This window comes from Populus euphratica, unplaced genomic scaffold, assembly GCF_000495115.2.
Source record: "Populus euphratica unplaced genomic scaffold, PopEup_1.0 scaffold3.1, whole genome shotgun sequence".
NCBI classification, from domain to species: Eukaryota; Viridiplantae; Streptophyta; class Magnoliopsida; order Malpighiales; family Salicaceae; genus Populus; species Populus euphratica.
Window position 1 is genome coordinate 706,785 of NW_011499847.1, and position 20,881 is coordinate 727,665.

At 34.4% G+C, this 20,881-nt stretch overlaps 3 protein-coding genes and 1 long non-coding RNA gene across 5 annotated transcripts; 3 read left to right on the plus strand and 1 right to left on the minus strand.

The window, feature by feature from the left end:
• Positions 1 to 426: 426 nt before the first annotated feature.
• LOC105139536 (uncharacterized) lies at positions 427 to 4,553 on the plus strand. Its single transcript, XM_011046012.1, has 3 exons — positions 427 to 1,242; positions 3,054 to 3,829; positions 4,200 to 4,553. The coding sequence occupies exons 1-3, from the start codon at positions 508 to 510 to the stop codon at positions 4,309 to 4,311; spliced, it is 1,623 nt and encodes a 540-aa protein (XP_011044314.1). The 5' UTR covers positions 427 to 507; the 3' UTR covers positions 4,312 to 4,553.
• A 2,702-nt stretch (positions 4,554 to 7,255) lies between these two features.
• On the plus strand, positions 7,256 to 9,464 carry LOC105110957 (uncharacterized). The gene is made up of 5 exons (XM_011006174.1): positions 7,256 to 7,607; positions 8,142 to 8,209; positions 8,325 to 8,456; positions 8,563 to 8,724; positions 8,906 to 9,464. The coding sequence occupies exons 1-5, from the start codon at positions 7,256 to 7,258 to the stop codon at positions 9,239 to 9,241; spliced, it is 1,050 nt and encodes a 349-aa protein (XP_011004476.1). The 3' UTR covers positions 9,242 to 9,464.
• Positions 9,465 to 9,542: 78 nt separating this feature from the next.
• On the minus strand, positions 9,543 to 14,121 carry LOC105139546 (Transmembrane amino acid transporter family protein). Its single transcript, XM_011046021.1, has 7 exons — positions 13,920 to 14,121; positions 12,758 to 12,988; positions 11,080 to 11,177; positions 10,790 to 10,976; positions 10,515 to 10,642; positions 10,107 to 10,340; positions 9,543 to 10,028 (listed from the first exon to the last, which is right to left on the minus strand). Exons 1-7 carry the CDS (start codon positions 14,026 to 14,028, stop codon positions 9,648 to 9,650), a joined length of 1,368 nt encoding a protein of 455 aa, XP_011044323.1. The 5' UTR covers positions 14,029 to 14,121; the 3' UTR covers positions 9,543 to 9,647.
• Positions 14,122 to 16,036: 1,915 nt separating this feature from the next.
• Positions 16,037 to 20,744, plus strand: LOC105139554 (uncharacterized). Of its 2 annotated transcripts, none has more exons than XR_844998.1 (3): positions 16,037 to 16,170; positions 17,197 to 19,810; positions 20,663 to 20,744. It is a non-coding gene; the product is annotated as an uncharacterized LOC105139554 (long non-coding RNA). The 2 variants fall into 2 exon arrangements; XR_844999.1 differs by having other exon boundaries at positions 17,430 to 19,810.
• The last annotated feature ends 137 nt before the right edge of the window (positions 20,745 to 20,881 follow it).

A 20,881-nucleotide genomic window follows, 5' to 3' on the forward strand; every position in this document is an offset into this window, starting at 1 on the left:
AGGTAGATACTGGGGGCTTTTTAGAAAATTGAAACTACAGGACAAAACTATAATCTTTATGTATTTACAGGGGTGACAATACAATTTACACAAGTAAGAACAAATTCCAAGGTGACTGGGATTAGCAAAATTATAAAGAAAGTTTTTAAAATATTTAATTTTTTTAATGTTTTTTATATACACGTTGGATAAGTAAAGTTTTTGCAAATTTTAATTTTACAATTGAAGTTTTTTTTATGAAGCGAGTATAATTTTTATTTTATAAAATATAATTAATAAATATAATTTATTTATTGCTGAGTATTATGGGGATCTTAAATAATGTATATATTTTTTTTTAATTTTTTTTTAATATTTATTTAAAAATATAAAAAATAATATTTTTTAAAAAATCAAAATTTGAGTAACCGGTTTGCAAAGACTTCCCAAAGACGCAAGCCAGCTCTGATCGTCAACCTATAAAAACATAGCCAGCCTAGAAAACGAAAGATCGCACGACTCCGAGACATGGAGATGGAGTCTGGAGTGCTGACGGAGCAACGCCGCGAAATCGAAGAGGCCAAAACCTTAAACTCTGATCTCGACTTCGCATTCAATCTCCAAATGCAAGAAGCGATGACAGCCTCCCTTTCCATCCTCAATCATCCTCCCTCAACGGTCTCGCCATCTTCCTCCTCCACTCCCAAAAACGAAGAAGCAGAAGCGGATGCAGAAGCAGAAGCGGAAGCAGAAGATTTCGACTGCTGCTCGACTCTTTTCCTGGAGGATATCGAGAGGCTGGATCAGGAACGCAAGGACCGTGAAGAAAGTGAGAATCTAATGAGAGAAATGAGAGAAGATCTGGACCGTCGAATGCACGATCAAAAAGTCGCTAGCGAAATCATGAACATCCCTGACGAAGAATGGGAGGAATACGGAGATGATTACGAAGACCCGTTCGAGAATGGAGAGAGGGTTAGTTTTTTCAAGGTGTATAGCAAGGGAGTGGAGAGTGAAGAGAGGATCAGGGATATGAAGGTAATTGTGGGTGGAATTGGAGTTGCCATTTGTGATTCTAAGGATAATTTGATTTTTGAAGTTAGCAAGGGTATAGATGTTGGTGCAGAAGGCAGTAGTAGTAATAAGAGTTGTGCAGGGGTTTCAGTGGAGCTCCAGGCTTTGATTGAAGGGTTAAATGCTGCTTTTGCTTTGGATTTGAAAAACCTCACCTTCTTTGTTGACCACTCTATGCTCTACCAATATGTATGTGAATTTCACTCCTTTTGTTTTCTATTATTATTATTATTATTATCTAAAGATTTAATTTTTTTAATGCTTGATTTTAGTTTATGTGGATGGGTCATTCTTTGAGTTGTCTGGATTTGTTGTGGGTATGATTTTTATGTAGTTAAATCTCTTATCACTAATCTCATGATAGCTCTCTTTAAGATTACAAACTATGTTGTCTCGAAACTCTTCATGTTACCTTGATTATAAACCGTGTCCCAAAAAACTACAACGGGTTTCATTAGGTTACATGACAGAGGATCCTATACTATTTGTAAATGATGGTGAAACTCAAAAGATATTTGATTTGCTCCTTAAAACGGGTAAAATTCTTACCGATAAGCTAAACAAGCTTACTAGCTTCTTGGGCCACTGAACAACAAACATACCTTCCTAGGAGCTTTTCATGCTGTAAAGAAACTTTTGCTGTTATAATCTTCGGGTCTGTTTGCACTGGTTTAATAGTATCTTTGTGCAACTAGCCTTGGGAATTCACTGTGAAAATGTTACTGTTGGGCTGTTTTAAGGCCTCCTCTTTCAGGATGTTACTTTGGTTGGATTGTAATGGATGCCTTTGTTTTTTTTTTTTTTAAGATCCTAGCCAAAAATATGGCTTCTTTCAAAACTATCCACAATGTGACAGGAATGATTCTGGTTACTGAACTTTCGAATTCAAAGGCCCAACCATTAAGAAAACCTAAATCCTAACCGGTTATTGATTAAAGAAGTCAGCAAATAGCTTCCTCTTTCAACTGTTTAGTTACACGGTCAAGCTGCAGAGCCAGAGATCAAATTAAAATGTTTTCGTGCTGTCTATATTTGTTTGAAGTATACAAGTGATGTCAACTAAACTATTGCATGGAACTCATGCACAGTCACTGCCTTGCATGCTACACAGTAAATATTGATGGCCTACATATATTAGAACATAGTGGAAGTTACAAGGAAAACAGTCCCAAAGCTCCTACACAGATTAAGACACTTTTCCACATGTCCTGGCCATATCTCCCCATACAAGAAACTGCCTGAAACTGCCATAAACTGTCCGGAACTGCTGTTACTCCCTTGGCTTGCCCCCCACAAACCAACTGCCCAACTGTCAACACCTGTGCTGTCAGTCCTACTGTGTCTCAGCATGCCTTGGACTGTCCGCTGTCCAAGTCTAAATTCATGCTGAACATCAACCCATGTCCTGCTGACTCGCTAGACTTACACTGCTACCGAATCTGCCACTGCCCATGCATGTTGCCATTCATGTTAATAGTGTTTTTGTCAAGCCTTGGATTATTCATTGTTTAGACTCATTGTCAGCTCCTGCTGCTAATTTTGTCGACGCTGCCGATTTCAACATTGTCCCAAAGGCTGTCACTTGCCACTATGTCATTCCAGCATGGTTTTTCTCAGTGTACCCCTGATGAATTTAGCCCCATTACAAACCTCCCCCACGAGAAGAACATGATGTCCATGTCGGCCAGACCTGAAGTACCCCTGCACCAAGTCTGTCTGCTGTCACAAATCATTTTGCAAGTGACAAGCATTTGCTTCAATTGAAGTCAGCAATATCATTGTTGTGGTGTGTTAAATTTTTTATTTGTTTTCCTTCTCCTATTTGTTTCAATTGAGACTTCCTGTGATTCCTAATTTGAAACATTCAGTGGTTTGTTTTCAGCAAAGCTAAGTTAGTTGAAATTCTAGTTGCTAGTCATTATTGTCAGCACTGACACTTTCCTTTTTCAGTCTTTTAAGCTTCCAGGCTATTGGATGGTTAAAATTGTATGTATATGCAGGTTACAGGTGCTGTTCAACCACAAAACAGTAAGATTTCGACCTTGGTGAATCAGGTGTCTCTTCTTCAGAAAAAGTTTGCAGATTGTAAGCCGTCCCTTGTAGCATGCTCTGATATCAAGTTTGCATTTAGATTTGCAAAAGACGCAATAGTTTCTCAGATCACTTGGCCTGCAGAAGATAGCAAAGGCAAAAGGAAACTGAAAGAGACTTGTGTAATATGCTATGAAGATACAGATGTAGATCAGATATTCTCAGTTGATGGCTGTTTTCATAGATATTGCTTTCCCTGTATGAAACAGCATGTTGAAGTGAAGTTACTTCAAGGGACAATGGCTAAGTGTCCTCATGAAGGCTGTAAATCTGATGTTAGTATTGAGACTTGTGGGAAATTCCTGGACCCAAGATTAGTTGAGATAATGAGCCAAAGGAAAAAGGAAGCTTCTATTGCTGTTACAGAGAAAGTTTACTGTCCATATCCAAGATGCTCTGCATTAATGTCAACAAGTGAGGTTTTGGAATATACAAATTCTTCATTTGTTGGTGGTGAAAAATCTGGAGCCAGGAAATGTGTAAAATGTCATCTCTTTTTCTGCATCAACTGCAGAGTTCCATGGCACTACAATATGACCTGTTATGATTATAAAAGATCAAAACCTCATCCCCGCACAGAAGATAAGATGCTTGATAGTCTTGCAAAAAGAAAACTTTGGCGCCAATGTGTGATGTGCAAAAATATGGTGGAACTTGCTGAAGGCTGCTATCATATCACTTGCAGGTAACCGTGTTCTGTATCATTTACTGGACACTTATTGCTATTTTTACGTATGATTTCTTAATGGAAACTTAGCAATACTATAAGATAGAAAGAAAAAAAAAAACTAATGGAGCACTAAACTACTGCCTTGTTTGTTGGGAAATATTGCTCCTCGTTTATATACATTGAACTGGTGGAAAATGGTATGGTTTCCTATGGTGGGAACCCAGCTGTCACCTATAAAACCCAGCAGTCTTGCCCTACTGCAGCAATTTTTTGCATCTTGTTTATCGTTGTCGTGATCTGATACAGCCTGGAATAAGAAGTCATGGTTAATAAGTTAAAGACTTTTTTTCTAACTTCATTCCTTTCCTATTATTTGTTCTGACAGATGTGGATACGAGTTCTGTTATACTTGTGGAGCTAAGTGGAAGAACAAGAAACCTACATGTAGCTGTCCGATCTGGGATGAGAGGAACATCATTCGCGATGGGAGAAGGTGATGATCACGGTTGCCGTGAAATGACATTATAGGCATTATAGGCTTATTTTCCTCTCTCGGCTTTTGTTCAATTACTGAAGTAGAAAACCATCATTTTGTATATATGCTTCCATGGGTGGAAGTCTCAAATCTTGATTCTCCCCAACGATTTCCGGTTTATTAGGGACCATTAATTATAATAGCAAGCAAAACCTTTAAATTATGGAATTTGTGCTAATTAATTCAAATTATTGGTTTTGCTTATACGGGGATCTTCGATGACCACATCCATACACCAAGCCATCTCAAGTCCTTGTCCATTGGCAGTATTTCCACGTGCATATCATGAAAATTCTTGAAGCCTGAGGATGCTTTTGTTTCGTTTAAATATTTTTTGGCTTGAAGAATTTTCCATGTAATAAAATATTTTTTAATGATTGTGTTGAATGAGGAAATGAAAAAAGATGATAAAAAAGAGATATGTTATTTTTTTGCAAATTAATTAATCTAGATAAAAATCAATTTAAATTTTTATGAAAGATATTATAGTTGGAAAGTGAAATTCAAGATTTAATAATTAAAAAAAAAAGTAACGTGGCAAGAGAGATAAATATGGAAGAAGAAAAAAGAAAAGAAAGAGTGAATCATTCGGGATGTACTAAGCTTTTGTTTTTGATATTTTTGGTATTGTTAGAAAGATTTTAACAAGAGAATTCTAACTATATATTAAAAAAACATCAAATAAGATTGTAATTAACTCTAAATTAATCTTGATTAAGACCCATAATAATTTATAATTATATTTGTTTGTTTTTTAAGGTATGGTTAAAATTGTTTCTTCGAGTTTATTTCTAACGGCATCGGTTATGTCAAAAATAGAACTTCAATATATTTTCTGTGATCTTTTCTCTTTTACCATTAAATTTTAAATTTTATTTTGTAGTTATTAGATCTCTATAAAATTTTGAATTGAAATTTTATATATGTTAATCAAAAGTAACATGATTTAAAACACGTGAGTTGTCCACGGGCAAATAATGACGCCCGAACTAAAAAGTTTAGTTAAACTAATTCTGTAAATAATCACATATGATATGAGAATGATGAACTCTAATAAAAAGATAAGAGAGAAGATAATCGATATACTGATCAATATTTATCCTGGATGGAGGGGAATGAAGACCCGAATCACTGCCTTCTTTCTGAAGCAGATGGCTGCATTTTGTTTTTGCTTGGTTTGCACCGTCTCCCATGGTTATTACCAAAATAATAGAGTAGTATTGAGGCAGGATATACTGATCAAACCCATTTATTGATACAGATAGAGGCAACATGATTTTGTTTGAGCTTCTTTCATGTTGTTCTGTAGTTAATAAAAATGACTGCTTAAACCAGTTGAGTATATATGGGCTAGGTTCTGGAGGCCTTGCATGGCAGGCTAGTTGTCTTAAAATCCAATCCCTTCTTCTTTCCTCCTCCAGCTTGAACTTAAATGGATTGTTGCTGCTCTTCTTGGCACTCCCTTCCATGGTAATGCACTTCATTTCCGTGGCTGAGTGCTTCTTTCGACCCTGAATGCAAGGTTGATTTCAGTTACTTGTTGTGTAGATGAATGCTGTGATTATTTCTTTGACAAAAAAAAAGGCAGCTTAATTGCATAATCTTATATTTTTTTGCGAGGGATAGAAATATATTTACCGGCATGCTGTAAGCACAACCAGATTTGCAGCTTGATGTATCAGAAATATTTCAATGAGAAATTCTTGCTTTTGCCTACGACTCTTTGTCTAGCAAGCAAGTTCTGGTTTGTTGCTGTCAAGAACACTGGCCGAAAGCTTGTGAGTTGGACCCAATCATCTGCTCAGTGGATCAGCCTGAATACAGACGGTGCAAGTAAATAGAAGCCTGGTCTTGTGGGTTGGTTCAGGAAACCTAAATTTAGAGTTGGGTTCGAACCGAGTCTATAATGATTATTATCTGATTATATATTTGTCTATTTTTTCATGTCGAATTTGCTGGTAAAAAACATCAAAATATTTAATATTCTATAAAATATAACTAAGTAAATAGAAGCCTGGTCTTGTGGGTTGGTTCAGGAAACCTAAATTTAGAGTTGGGCTCGAACCGAGTCTATAATGATTATTATCTGATTATATATTTGCCTATTTTTTCATGTCGAATTTGCTGGTAAAAAACGTCAAAATATTTAATATTCTATAAAATATAACTTCAAATTTATATTTAGTATCTACGATATATAAATTTATAAAGTAAGATTTATATTTAGTATCTACAATATATGGTGCATGGGATAATTAGCCAGTTTTTAAATTATATTTTGTTTAATCCACGAATTTTTTTTTAAAAAAATTCAAAAATCAAATTTCAAAAGTAAATATCAGTGATAAATATTAGATCATTTTCCATTTATTTTTGGAAATAAAATCTCTTTAATACAATAAAAAATCAATTTTAATTATTAACATAATTATTATTTTATTACTAAATGCATCATAGATATTTATTTTATTTTATTAATCAAGGCAGATTCTCTTCCCTAAGAAAAAAAAAGAAGTTAAAAACCAGTAATAAATATTGTAACCGCAATATTTGTCCTTTTCTAATAGAAACTCCAAAATACCCACTTTTAATATTTCAAGGAATTAATTAAAAAAAATTCTGTTTTTTCTCCATTATATATTATTGCCTAGTAGTCACAACATAATCCCAAGGAAAAAAAAATCTTTTAACATATAGGTTTCTTTCATGGCGCCTTTTCCACACCACCATTGTTAGTTCAAAACCCTTCTTCTCCCATAACCCCTTTATTTTATTTTATTTTATTTTAATTGACACAAAAAAAAAAATTCTCTCTTTTATTTTTTATTTTCCTTTAACGTGTTTTTCGTATTATTATTTTTTTCTTTCATGTAGTAGTTACGGCCGGTTGCATGGAAGAGAAGAACATGATATTCTCTGATCAGACTCCTATTATAATAACAACAAAGGATCATGAACCACCAGCCAACCAGGTGGTGCACAAGGTGGCAACAGGTGGTAGTGATCATACTCTAGAGCCAAACAACCTTGGTGGTGGTGGAACAGGCTGCTCTGGAGGGTCAGGCTCAGAGAGTGTTGTTGAAAACACCTTGAAAAGAAAGAGAGGGAGACCTAGGAAGTATGATGTGGGTGCAAACCTAGTATCATCACCGCCTTTTTCTCCGCCACCGGGCCTTTCCTCTTCTCTTTCGAGTTGCGAGAAACGGGTTAGAGGGAGGCCCCGTGGTTCTGGTAAACTTCAACTCTTGGCTTCCCTTGGTGAGCCCTCAAATTATGCACTTGCTTTTATTGTAAGGAGTACTAGTTGGTATTGTGTTGCTTTGTTCCTTTCATTTATAGGTTGGATTAATATTCAATGGTTTGCTTGTTTTGTAAAACAATTTCCTGTTTCTCACATGCGAAAGTTATGCGTCCTGTATTAATCATCGTTGGGATGTATTCAGATCATAGAATGAGCTGTGAATTAAGACTTCCTCTTTTGTGTGTCAATTCTTTGAAGAATGTGGCAATAAGTGAGAAGGAAGAGAATCCTCTAGTTTAATAGAGTGTTTATTTGTAAATGTTATCCCAAATTTTAAATCCTATCTTTCATGTAATAAAAGAAGAAGAAAAAATCATGATTTCCTTTTGCGAGAGTAAGCTTAAATCTCTTGCTTAATTTTTTGAAGGGGATTGTAAAATTTGATTTTAAATCAAAATGTGTTAATTTCTGTTACATTTTATTTAATTTCCCGTGCCAAAATTCTTAAATTGCCGCCTCCTTAATTTCATTTTGAAATTCTCTATGTAAAGGTGGTTTTGCTGCAGAAACAGCAGGAGGAAGCTTCACCCCTCATGTAGTGCCCGTGCATACTGGAGAGGTACTGTAAAATATGTGAGAATTGAGTTAATTTGCTTAGTCTTTTTGTATAATTACAGTGCTTCTCATAGTTTCGCCTGTGTCAAGATGTTCTAATTCTATTTTGTGGTCTGCAGGATATTGTTACTAAGTTACTAGCATTTTCTCAAAAGGGCGCTCGAGCAGTTTGCATTCTTTCAGCGACTGGTGTTGTCTCGAGTGTTATTATGCGTCAGCCTGGTTCTTCTGGGGGGATTTTGAGATATGATGTATGATATGATCATACCTGAAAAAAAAAACTTCCTTTAATTTGTTTTTCTTCCTCCTTTTCCTTTTTTCTGATGTGCATTCTCGATAATTTTTCATTTCTTATAGGGCCCCTTTGAAATTCTATCTCTATCTGGATCATTCACTTTCAGCGAAACAGGAGGTTCGAATAGCAAAAATGGCATGCTAAGTATTTCCCTAGCTAAACCTGATGGCCGGGTTTTTGGCGGTGGTGTTGCAGGCTCCTTAATCGCAGCCGGCCCTATTCAAGTAGGTTTTGCCTGTTCATTTTTCTAAGAAAGCATTCATTAGATGTTTATGTCTCTTGTCTACAATCTGTTGTTTACGGAATACAGAGTTCAAGGATTTATGAATTTTCTTTGCAATTAAACTGTTTTATCAGCTTGTTCGTTTTTGTGAACTTCACGCTATATTTGTTTTGATTTACCAGCTCATTATTGCCAGTTTCAAGCAGAACATCGGCAAGGAAATTAAGAGGAGGCAATCAGCTGACCCTCCTACAGCTCCCAGTCTGCTTGCCAACTCCGATATGGTAAGGGTTCCCACACAAATTGTTGGAACCACAGATGCAGTAGATAACTGCACTACACCAACATCTGCACTTTCAGAACCAAGAAATGAAGAAGCAGGTAGCACAATCATTTCAAACCAACAAGCAAATACTGGCTCTCAAAACAGTAGTGGTCAAAATGTCTTGCAGTCCCAACAGCCCATTCCAGACCAAACAGTACCTCCAGATGCCAATGCTGGAGACCCCCGGCTATGAAAATCTCTATATTTATATATGTGATAGTTCTTAGCAACTAGCAATTGAAATTTGGAATTCGTTTGTTTTTTTTCCCTTTTCATATCCAATACCTCCTATTAGATGAGAGGAATCTTGTTCTTGCAGTTGCATACTGATATATAGTTGAATTGAATCTCAATTCCTTGAATTTGTTAGCTTTAAGCCATCAAAATTTTGTGCTTCTCTAAACTTACTCAGGGAGTTAGCTATATCAGCTTAATATAGAAAGTTTTCTTGCTGGGAGATTGCTTGTTGTAACAGGAATACAGGATATCGTTAGTTCCTTACTTTGGGGAGCTGAGAAGGCTCTATATTAATCATAAAGAAGAGTGTCAAGATTTAAATTTGCTACTAATAATGTGAGCCAATATGCCATTTAATCTAATCAAACATTAGCAAATAACCTATAAGTTTTGGCATCAAGACCTATTTGTCTTACCGCTGCAACCGCTGCTATAACCCCTATTGCTGAGAAAACTACTGCAATAGTGACATTCAACCAGAAAACAATGCTCCTCTTCGATGGCTTGAATGTCAAGTTGAAGAAAACAACAGGCAAGACAAAGTCAAGAGGGATGAAACCAAAAGCACCAATCAATGAATTGATATCTCCAAAGAATGGAAGCATTGCTGCTATTGTAGTTGCTATGATGACAGACATTGACCTTGAGACTGCCCTGGGGATTACATTTCGAGCAGAGAATTCTTTTCGCTTCGGGTCTGAAAAGGTGTTTTCGAGTACTTCATTTGTAGGCTGCAAGTAAACCTGTAGGCATGCCATGTAGTTTAAGTTAGTGTTGTGCAGATTTAGGAACAGAAAGAGACAGAAAGGAGATGCTCATACCACAGCTACTGCTGATAGTTGGAGAATGGTGAAGATGTTGACCATCAAAACAAACCATTTAGGCACCAAAGTTTGCCCATCAGCTAAGAAGTTGCTAATTACTAGAGGTTCAGAATTGTTGCCAAATGCCCAATAACCAGAGATGGCAACACTAAAGAAGGTAAGAGAAAGTACAGTATAGCAAATACATAATCCCTTGAACATCTTCCCTTTCACAGGAGGTGCTACTGTTGCCTGCAACGAGAAATGTTTTGTGCACTTGGTTAAATTATCTTCTCCTATTGAAGTTCGTATTGAAAACTGAAAAGGATCTTAAACCTTGACTAGACCAAGGAGAAACTTGGTCTGAACGAGCAAGATCTGGCCTGAGGATACCATGCATAATAGAGGGAACTGGGCTGTCCATACCTGGATTTCTGGGATGATCCCATTGCCGTATGTTGTGGCAATGATAGCAATGGCATTAAAGATACCGAAAAGGCGATCTTGTGTGTCTCCATTCAGAGAATAGTCCTTTGGTTCCTTGGATGAAGTTCCTGTGAGTAATAATAATAATAAAAAAAAAACAGCCTAATTAATTATTAACTTCTATAAATTGCTGAAACGAGTGCTGTTCATTATTCTAATTAATTATTAACTTATATAAATTGCCGAAACGAGTGCTGTTCATTATTATTGCTTACCAATATGAATTGAACCACCAGTGGCACAGGCACTATAAGCTAGGGTTAGAACCAAGGATACCAAGTTGATGTTCCTTAACGAATGAAAAGATGGGATTTGAGCTAATATCAACATTAAGCACCCAAATATGATTATAAATTCATAAAGCTTCATTGGCCCATCTGGCTTTGACATTAAATAAATTGTCTGCAGAAAAAAACAAAAACAAAAAAGGTAAGATTATCTTATTTTCATTTTATTTTATTTTTTGAAAAAAAGAAGAAGAAATTGTTGCCGCCATAGTTCTCACCTTCATGCATTGTCCTCCAAGAAGAGTACAAGCAACTACAGCACCATAGCACACCATGAATTGAATTGGACCCACAAAATACTTGCCCCATTTTGGCCCTATAAAACCAACAGTTTGGGTGTGAAATGCTAAGAGCTTGATGACCATAACCCCGTATACATGATCGACATCTTCTAATCTAATCCCAATTCAAAAATAATATTAAATTAAATTGACTTGGAACATTAAATTTTTTTAAATAAAATATTAATATGGTATTTTTATTTTTTAAAACAATAAATTTCAACCTAGTTATCTTGACTTTTTAGTTGATAGGATTACCATGAAATAAAAAGTTTAATTCCAACCAAGGAATAATATAAAACGGAAATGTTTAAAAGCCAGGTTGATAAGGATCAATAAAGTTTTTTAAATAAAATACTAATTTGATATTTTTTTATTTTAAAAAAATTAACAAATTTAAAATTAATTGATTTGAGTTTTTGACCCAAGTACATCGGATTGACATAAATTTAATATCAATGTTGATAACCATTATCTATCCATTTATCCGAGGTTTTTCGGATTCCTGTGGACCCACCTTTCTTGACATAAAAGAAACTGACGGAGTACTACTCTTGCATTGGACCTGAGGTTTTTGAATAACAATTGCATTTACGGCCGAAACATTGAAGTTGGAAAGTCAGTTGTTTCGCAGCGTGGTGGTTGTCAATTTTTTAAATAATTTTTTATATTAAAATATATGTTAATGATTTTTTTTATTTTTTAAAAATTATTTTAAATATTAATATATTAAAATGATTTAAAAATATTAAAATTATATTAATTAAAAATAAATATTTTTTAAAAAATATATTAATTAAAAATAAATAATTTTTAAAATTTTTTTTAATTTTTTTTAAAACACAAAAATAAACATACAATAGAAAAACTTTAACACAAGATTCCCATCACAATTATATATTTTGTAAATCTAAATGTCGTCGTCATCATTATCAAACAGATGGAATATGCAACACCATGATGACCTCTCAATTTCTTGCAAGCTCTCCCATTAATTTGGTCTCAACTAGTGCAAGCTGATGCAAGAAATCATCGCACCCTCTTTTCTTTTGGTATTTTCTTTCTTCGGAATTCAAACATGACATCCATACAAGAATTAGTGCATTTATGGGTTTTTTTTTTCATAACCTCTTTTAAAATTCAATATCCTAAACCCTCAAGTGGAAGATTGCCATGCAATATATCGTGGATATATTTATATATCAATTGGACAAAATAATTTTGAGAAAAGATTCATTATTTTAATGAAAAACATTCATTATTTTATATATAATTGTTAAATCAAGCTGAAATTTAATGAAAAATTTATATAGATCCAGATCTCTATATAGTTGACTAAAAAACATAATTGAGATTATAAAAGCTTTTAAATAGTTAGTTTTTATTTGATTTTTTTTTTCAACAGGCTAAGTTAGTCCTGACATGGAGAAAAGACATCACACCACTAATTGGATATCTTCGTCAACATTTTTGGGAGACTGTGCATGCTGTTGATTTATTAGTACTATCAGGAAACTTAAAACACATATATAAAAAAAAATGCTAGTGTTAATTATCTATTCAAAATCCAAGCAAAAAAAAAAAGGGAGGGGGAGGAGGTGTATGAGTTAATTACCCAGTATTTGGTTGGCCATGTCCCTGAACCGAAGTTGGCGATTACCCTTTTGAGCATGGTGTTCAAGAACTAAAGACAACAAGTTGTATGAATAGAAAGTGACCACAGCTCCGATCAGCAAGAATGCAACTCCGGCCGCCCACCCAAGAAATGTGAAAGCGAAGGGCAGACTAAGAAGAGGTGGTGCCACAATTGATGTTGTTAGGTGGTAGCCACAATGCAGCCATGATCCTGAAGTTGTTTGTGTACGCATTGAGAATATAAAAAAAGTCAAACCAAATATTTCATGGGTTTTTTATGCTCGATTAATTAATACTAATAGTTTATTTTAAAAAAATGAGATAAGATTCGAATCTTATTAATTGCTATAATTTTTCTAAGAAATGATCTTAAACATCAACAGGCTTATAATGCAAATCTTACTCTATTATTTTAGAGATGATGAGCTGTGGTCAATATTTGTGACAAATGAACAAAGAAAAACGATCTTGATTCTTGAGGAAAACTATTTTTTAAAATCTTTTGATATATATGAAGATCATTTCTGGAAAACTATGTGTATGATTAGTTTGCAACATACTTATAAATTAATTTCGCGTAATAAATTCATTTATTAATTTATTGGTATTTATGTGAGAGATGGTGATATTGTTAATTAAATCATTACATATATTGAGCAATGGACAAAAATCTTTGCCATAAATACGAGTCAGAACATCGAAACAATCATGCCCAGATGGCATTAAAATTCATACTACAGTGCTCTCTCAGTAGTTAGTAGAATCACTTGGCATCAGGCAAGATAAATTAGAGAGTCGTATTGAAAATCTTTATATCTAAATCTTTGTTTAATTTGTTATAGAACCAATTAATTATATTTATATACACTTTTTAAAAAACAATTGGCCGATATCGGAGATTGAATAGTATTATCTGGGGCACGTTTTCCTCTATATGTGGAAAGCAGTAGTCATGTGTTTGTGCTAAAGGAGAAGGAATAGAAGAGATTTTATTAAAAGAAACACGAAGGATATAAAAGAAGGGAGAAACCAAAAGGCAAGAAAAGAAAGAAAGACTCTGTAAACTGAGAATGGAAACTGCATACAAAAAGAAGATGGAAGGCGTAAAATATTGCATGAAGCAGCTCGTTGGTGTGTTTTACCTTTGGATTTGAGAACAAAAAGGGCACCGGCATCAAGGTCCTTTAGCTGGTGATCAGCTCCTTGCTGTGAGACCTTGCCATCCTCTCCATGAGCTGCAACAGCGCCCATCTCCCTATCTGCCCGTCTCTGAAATTGGGGTGAAGGATGGAAGAGAGAGCAAATTAAGGTCCACCGCTAAAATCACACATGTGGGCATATATAGTCAACACAAGCTCGCTTGCAACTCGAAAGAAGATGACGAAATTGACTGGTTAGCTATCGCGTATAGGGCCAGGATTGGGTTGGGAGTGTCGGGCATTTTTTATTATTATTAAGTTTTGATTAGTTTGATCAAATGCTATTGACATTCATAATTAAAAAATAAAAGTTAAAATAAAAATAAAAAAAATAAATTAAAAGATAACAACAAAGTTTTACTTTGAGAGTTAAATTAAAAAGAATAAAAATATTAACAAAAAAATCAGTAAAAAAAAAAAATCATTAGCTTGGATTGAAAAGTAAAATTAAAAATAATAAAATTTTCATAAAACGATTAAGAAAAAAAAACCCATAAAAATAAAGATGAAATTAAAAACACTAATAAATAATAATAAAAAATTAAATATGTTATATATGTGTGTGTAAGCACGGGTTAATGGTTTAGCATCCCTCTGCTATTCTTCTTCTTCTTTTTTAATCTCTTAAATACTTTATTTATATCATCCTTGTATAATATATTTCCGTTATCATCACATCCTTTTACAAGTCAGTATTACCAATATTATTTAAAATTGACATATATCATGTTCTTTCAGCATAAAATTTTGTTTATGTATATTTTGCTCTTTGGATTGTTTTTAAAAATTTTACTATAATCTTTGTATTTTATTTATTTATTGCAAAAAAAAATCATTATATTTTACAAAATACACTTTAGTCCTTTTTAATTACTCTCAATTAAATACCTAGATGTCAAATCATAATCTATGTTAGATTTTCCAAAATAAATACATGATATTATAGGAAACAAAAATTCAACAAGATCACAGTAATATCAACTACAATCATAAAGATATCGCATCCACTGATTACTTAATCTAATCAGATAAAAATTATCAAGATGTTTTGGGATTGAGTCATTACTTCAAGGAAGAATCATTTCCATAATATTATATCTCTGTTATGATTTCTTTTCTTTTCTATTTATTCTTTTCTCGATTTTTTAGGCCATACTCCAAAAATTAACTTTTTTTTTTATAGAAAGAAAATAAAGAAAAAATTATCATAATAAATATCTTTTTTCTAGAATCAAAGTAGATATAAATATAATACGAAAACAAAAGATTTATTTCTTAAATGGCTATACCTGTTTTAGATTCATTCAACCCTTACCTTATCAATCTCTTCATTTAAATTGTTTGACTAATTCTTATCAAATTTTGAATTTAACATATAAAGATTACGTAAGAAAAATCAGGGATTAAATTATATTTTTTGTAAAATATAATGTAAAAAAATTATACTTGGAACATTTTTTTAAGAAAAACTAAAATACAAAGATCAAATTAAATTTTTTAAAATTAAATTTAAAAATCAAAATGTATATCAGCGGAAATTTTATGTTGTGGAAGCATGATATATATTAATTTTTAATAGTGCCAGTGACAACAATGAAAAAAATAATGTGATTGAAAAAGAATATAGAGTTGATATATAAATAAAAAAGCAACCTTTTAAATAATAATAATAAAAAATAGAGTGACGATGGAAAGTATTAATCCATTTAGAGATTATTAGTTTTTATATTTTAAAAATATTTATTTTTTTAATTTTTTTTATATTATTTTGATATACTAATATAAAAAATATTTTTTTTAAAATAAAAAAATATTTTCATATATTTTTTTTAAATATTTTTAAAAATAATTATTAATATACTTGCAAACATTTTATATATCGCCTAGATATTCATTCAGGCCATATCATTACTTTCAGGCCCACCAAGTAGATGACAAAATCAAATTTAATTTTAAAAAATATAGGTAACTCAGCCCAGAAAAAAGGCCCACAATAAAATATGTAGCCCACTCTAATTTTGAAACAATAAGCCCAATTATGCTTACAATTAAAAAAAAAAAATGAACAAAACTGAAAACTCAAAAAACGGAAACCCCATCATCGTTTCAACTTTTATTACCAGAACGAAACCCTTGTAAAAGAAACGCAGGTTTCGACAGCACAAAAAATATAAAAGATAAACAAATTCTTGAGGTAATCATTTTCCCCCTTCGTTATTGCTGTTAAAATCGTTGCATTTTCCTGCTTGTTTGCTGATTTGATTTCTATCTTGTTCACTTTGATTTCGAAAGTATCCGACTTCTTGCCATTCATGTTTTGAAAAAAATGACAACCTAAAGAGAGCTAGAAATGAAGTTGGTTTTGATTAAAGATTAGTGACATTTAAAATCTTTTTAGTGATTGGGATTTTGCTGGGTTTTTGTTAATTTAAAATACAAATTTAATAAAGTCGAAGTTGATTGGTAAAGTTGTGATTTTTTCCAAGCTAGAATCACCAGAAAAGACTTGGAAAGCTTCAATCTTTCATCAAGCAACGAGGTTACATAAAGATATAGTGCAACCTGCCACCTTTGATCAATGTGGTTTGGAAAATTTGTTTAGGTTGGATAAGGAATGATAGTTAGCTTAATATTTGGACATCAATAACATGTTTACCTGCGTTTGTTACCAGACTACACAGTGACACTAGGAAGTTGAAGTTGAAGATGTATACAATGGCAAGTATAAAATGCACCAAATGCTGAGATAGAGCCAGAAGTAAATGTTTTCCAGTCACATGTTGAGTACTGGACAGGGAACTTAGTTTGGAAGTCTATGCATTACAATTAGTTTAGCTATAGTGTAAAGAGATCGTGTGCTAGGAAGTTGCTAGTTCTTCGTTTGATTGGAAAGTCTCTTTGGTGAAAATATCGTTCTATATTTTCCTTGGCAATGGTGTAAAGAATTAGTTCCATTTTTGCATATACATTGCATGGGTACCTTGGTTTGGCATGCTGGTTTATAGGAAGTTCAGTTCCCTTCTGTGTGATGATCTGTTGAATCATGGTTATGTTTAGTGGTGCCGTCATTCAAAAAATGACTTGACATTCCCTAATTCCGTTGCTTGTAGCTCTTTTGAATCGTAGTATTAGTTATGTTTCTTGGTGCCATGATACAATAATGTTTTTACATCCTCCAATTCAGCTTCATATAGCTCAACTGGAACTTTTGCTATTGCAGGCAGACTGTTTTAATATGTCAGAACATTAAGCAGAATAGTTGAGCTGTCAAAGATATTCAACCTGTGTTTTTCTCTACGGCATTCACTTCCTCCTCTTTTTATCCACATATCTGAATCTTTTCTTTGGTTTGAGTGGAATGACAATTTTGTTATTGTTGCCTTTTCTGATTTGAGAGAGGTTAGCCTATTGTGTTTAATGCTTAAAACGAAATTCTTTGAATGAGATGTGCAGGTAATTAAGAGAAGTTTTGGAGGGAGAAGTGGAAGAAGAAAGGCTTGGCACAAAAATTCGATACAAAATTTTTAGACTGAGCTCAGTGTAATTATAAAACTAACATTACTGAGAGGGTAAGAGAAAAAAAAATCCGCGAATAGTGTTCAGCATTGCCTGATTGTGCAAAATTACATAAGAAAAGTGTGAGTCCATTACCTGTGACCATTTTTTTTTTGTTGAATCAAAACAAATGAGAAGTACTGGGAATCAAATTTGGGAACACCGACATCAAGATAGAAATTTTTGTCTTTCTTGGATTCAAGGCATGAAAATGATGCAGCTCTTTGTTCAATAGTTGCTATATCCTGATATAACCAATTTCATTTCTGTCATATTGGTTTTATTGGTATGCGAGGGACAGTGGACGATGCCTTTACGACATACATTTTCTTTGGTATTCAGGACAAGGCTTGGAAGTATGCCATCAGAATCTGATAAGTGGGGATGGGAACATGTTAGTGTGTTTGGTGGATTTGACAGGGGAATTGGTACAAAAAGGTGGAAATGTAACCACTGTGATCTACAATATAATGGATCTTATTCACGTGTCAGGGCCCACCTTCTAGCTTCTCAGGTGTTGGGGTCAAAAGTTCTTCTATCGACAGGTCTTTGCGAGAAGCATTTCAGGTCCTAGAAGAGGAGCGTGTTGCACCGAAGAAGAAAAGGAGCTCTGTCATTGGGAAGGCTGGTAAACTTGTTCGGACTTCTCAGCCAACTCTTGCTCGGAAAACCATCACAAAAGAAGATGTAGATGACATAGTAGCTAGATTTTTTTATGCTGATGGTTTAAATATTGATATCATCAACTCTTCTTACTTTCGTGAAATGTTGAAAGCAATTGGTTCTTTTGGGCCTGGGTTTGAGCTCCCATCAATAGATAAGCTGTCTGATTCTTTTCTAAGCAAAGAGAAAGGGAGGATTGAAAAATCAGTAGCTCTAGTTAGGGAGTCCTGGCCACATACAGGATGCACAATACTGTGTGCAGGTCGATTAGAGCATGAGGTAGCCTAAACATCAGTATATTTGTCTCCAGCCCAAGGGGACTTGTATTCTTAAAAGCAGTTGATGTGGATGACACTGATGAGGGAGAGCATGTGTTTACTAGTGCTCTCACTGATACAATTATGGAAGTTGGCGCTACAAATGTTCTTCAGATAGTCTCACATCTAGGCGATGCATGCAAATCATCTGAATCCTATGTATTGTTGAAGTTCCCTAATATATTTTGGTCTCTTTGCATTTCACATTCCGTGTTCATGTTGATGGAAGAAATAGCTGAAGTGGAATGGGTGAAATCTATTGTCTTGCGTGCCAAGGCAATTGAGGAATGCATGATCACATATCAACATAATTCATCATGTTCTTTCGGTCAAAATTTGAAAGAGTTGTCTGATCCAATATCTCCCAAATTTGCACCTTCCTATTGTTCTCTCCTGAGGGTCTTTGGGCTAAGGCAATCACTCCAGGATATGGTAGTGAGGACTGGAAGCAATGGAAGCATAATATTGCAGAGGATGTAAATGTGGAATCTGCCATTTTAGATGATGGTTTCTGGAGAAAGGCTCATTCGCTGTTGCAGTTGTATGAGCCATTTGTAAGGTCGCTTGCTACCATTGATATTGGCAAATCTGTTATTGGGGCAGCTTATTTTCCCCTCTTCACGCTGCAGGTTATTTACTGAATCCTAGATATATTGGGAAGGGTCAAACAAAAGATAAATAATGCAGGGCTGGAAAGCTACTCTAGAAAGATACGAGGGTGAAAGCACAGCCAGACGTGTTCTCAGGGAGCAGCTCAGCTCATACTGGCGTCTGGAGGGATCCTTGGGAGAGGAAGATGCCGTGGATTGCAGGGATAAAATGGACCCAGTTGCATGGTGGGAAAACTTCGGTTTTGTTACACCCAGCTTGCAAACACTAGCCATAAAGGTTCTGAGCCAGGTTTCAAGTGTTGCTATGTTTGAAGAGATTTGGCAAGCTAATGACTTCTCATGTCGAGAAGCAGCAGGCAGGTTGGGAGTGCAGAAAATGGAAGATATCTTTTTCATTCGCAACAATCTCAGACTTCATGGTCGAATAAATGGGAATTTATGCTTCTCATTTGCCCAAAGAAACGCCTTTTCAAGCTCCTCTTCTGGAGTTAAGACATGGGAAGGTCTGCATCTTGATCAATCTACTGCGATGGTAGATATCCATGAAAAATTATAATAAAGCTTTCCCCGCTTCTAAATTGGGGCTGGACTCCGACCAAAGGCATGCTTTTATTAATCAGCAGGTTGCATGTCAGCTACCCGCATTCACTGGACATTGCTGTGCACTGATCAGGATGATCCTTTTGAGGTTAGTAACATGTCTTTTGTGAAATGAAAATTCTGTATTTGTACTTGAAATGGTACATGTTTATTGTTCACTGTTAGTGACCTCAAGTTTAAAAGTTCTCCATCGAAGAATTATAGTTGTGGTAATATCTAAGAGCATTTTTGAAGCATTAGATGAAGTGGATTAGCAATAATTAATAGCAGTGACATTATGCTTACTTGCCTGGCGGATCAAGATTAAACGTGTTGTCTAGAGTAAATTACCACCAACATACTTGGCCACATCATGACAACCTATGCGTATATCTTTCCAGACATTGAAATAATTCTATCACAGCAGTGTCTAAAACCTTAATCACAGTGGCCCATTATCATGATCAGAATTTCAACGTGGGGCATTCCATTGGTGATTTGATTACCCCCCTTTTATAGTATTCTAGTCCATCTCTTGCAACTAATTAATTAGGTGCTAATCCTTTTCTTTTTAATCTGATGTCGGGGTATATGACTGTTGCATTGTCGTAGAATAATATGAACAGTAATGAAATTTTGTCGGCACAAAATGTTCCTTATTAGTTGTTACTGCATGTTGTCTGGTTTATGCCTGCAGTGACCTCCATACTTGTCTCGTAATCACTGATTCATCATTCATTATCCCGCTTAAAAAATCTTGAGTTGTGGGGTATGTGATTAGAAAAATGAGCGAGAAAAACATCTTTAACTGGTATCGAACTCTGTAAGTACATCATTTACGCAGGATTCACCTCTTTTGCGAGGTTAATAAAAAAATGACTACCCTTTAATTAACTACACATATTTGTAACTTTTCTTACTTTTCTTTGAATTAATTTATTCGCCGTCATGTTGACTTCAGGAAAATCGATTTCTGCTTGGATCAAGAGTGGAGAGGAAAATAAGAAAAGGAGAGTGTAACCATTTTAGAACCCGTTTGGGAATGGAGTCAGCTGCACAGTTGGCAGCATTCCCAAACAAAGCCCTGGTGAATCCAGAAAAGAAGAAGAAGAAGAAAAGAAAATGCCTTCAGGTCTAAGCATAAAAGAAGCATGCTTTCTGCCCTATTTACTCGATGGTG

Coding starts and splice junctions, on each gene's coding strand:
- LOC105139546 (XM_011046021.1), bottom strand. CDS start 14,028: ATGGGCGCTGTTGCAGCTCATGGAGAGGATGGCAAGGTCTCACAGCAA. Junction 10,643..10,789: donor TGGTGGTTCAATTCATATTG/GTAAGCAATAAT, acceptor TATTACTCACAG/GAACTTCATCCAAGGAACCA. Junction 10,341..10,514: donor GGATCATCCCAGAAATCCAG/GTATGGACAGCC, acceptor TTCTCGTTGCAG/GCAACAGTAGCACCTCCTGT.
- LOC105110957 (XM_011006174.1), top strand. CDS start 7,256: ATGATATTCTCTGATCAGACTCCTATTATAATAACAACAAAGGATCAT. Junction 7,608..8,141: donor TCAACTCTTGGCTTCCCTTG/GTGAGCCCTCAA, acceptor CTCTATGTAAAG/GTGGTTTTGCTGCAGAAACA. Junction 8,725..8,905: donor TCGCAGCCGGCCCTATTCAA/GTAGGTTTTGCC, acceptor TTGATTTACCAG/CTCATTATTGCCAGTTTCAA.
- LOC105139536 (XM_011046012.1), top strand. CDS start 508: ATGGAGATGGAGTCTGGAGTGCTGACGGAGCAACGCCGCGAAATCGAA. Junction 1,243..3,053: donor ACTCTATGCTCTACCAATAT/GTATGTGAATTT, acceptor ATGTATATGCAG/GTTACAGGTGCTGTTCAACC. Junction 3,830..4,199: donor TGCTATCATATCACTTGCAG/GTAACCGTGTTC, acceptor TTGTTCTGACAG/ATGTGGATACGAGTTCTGTT.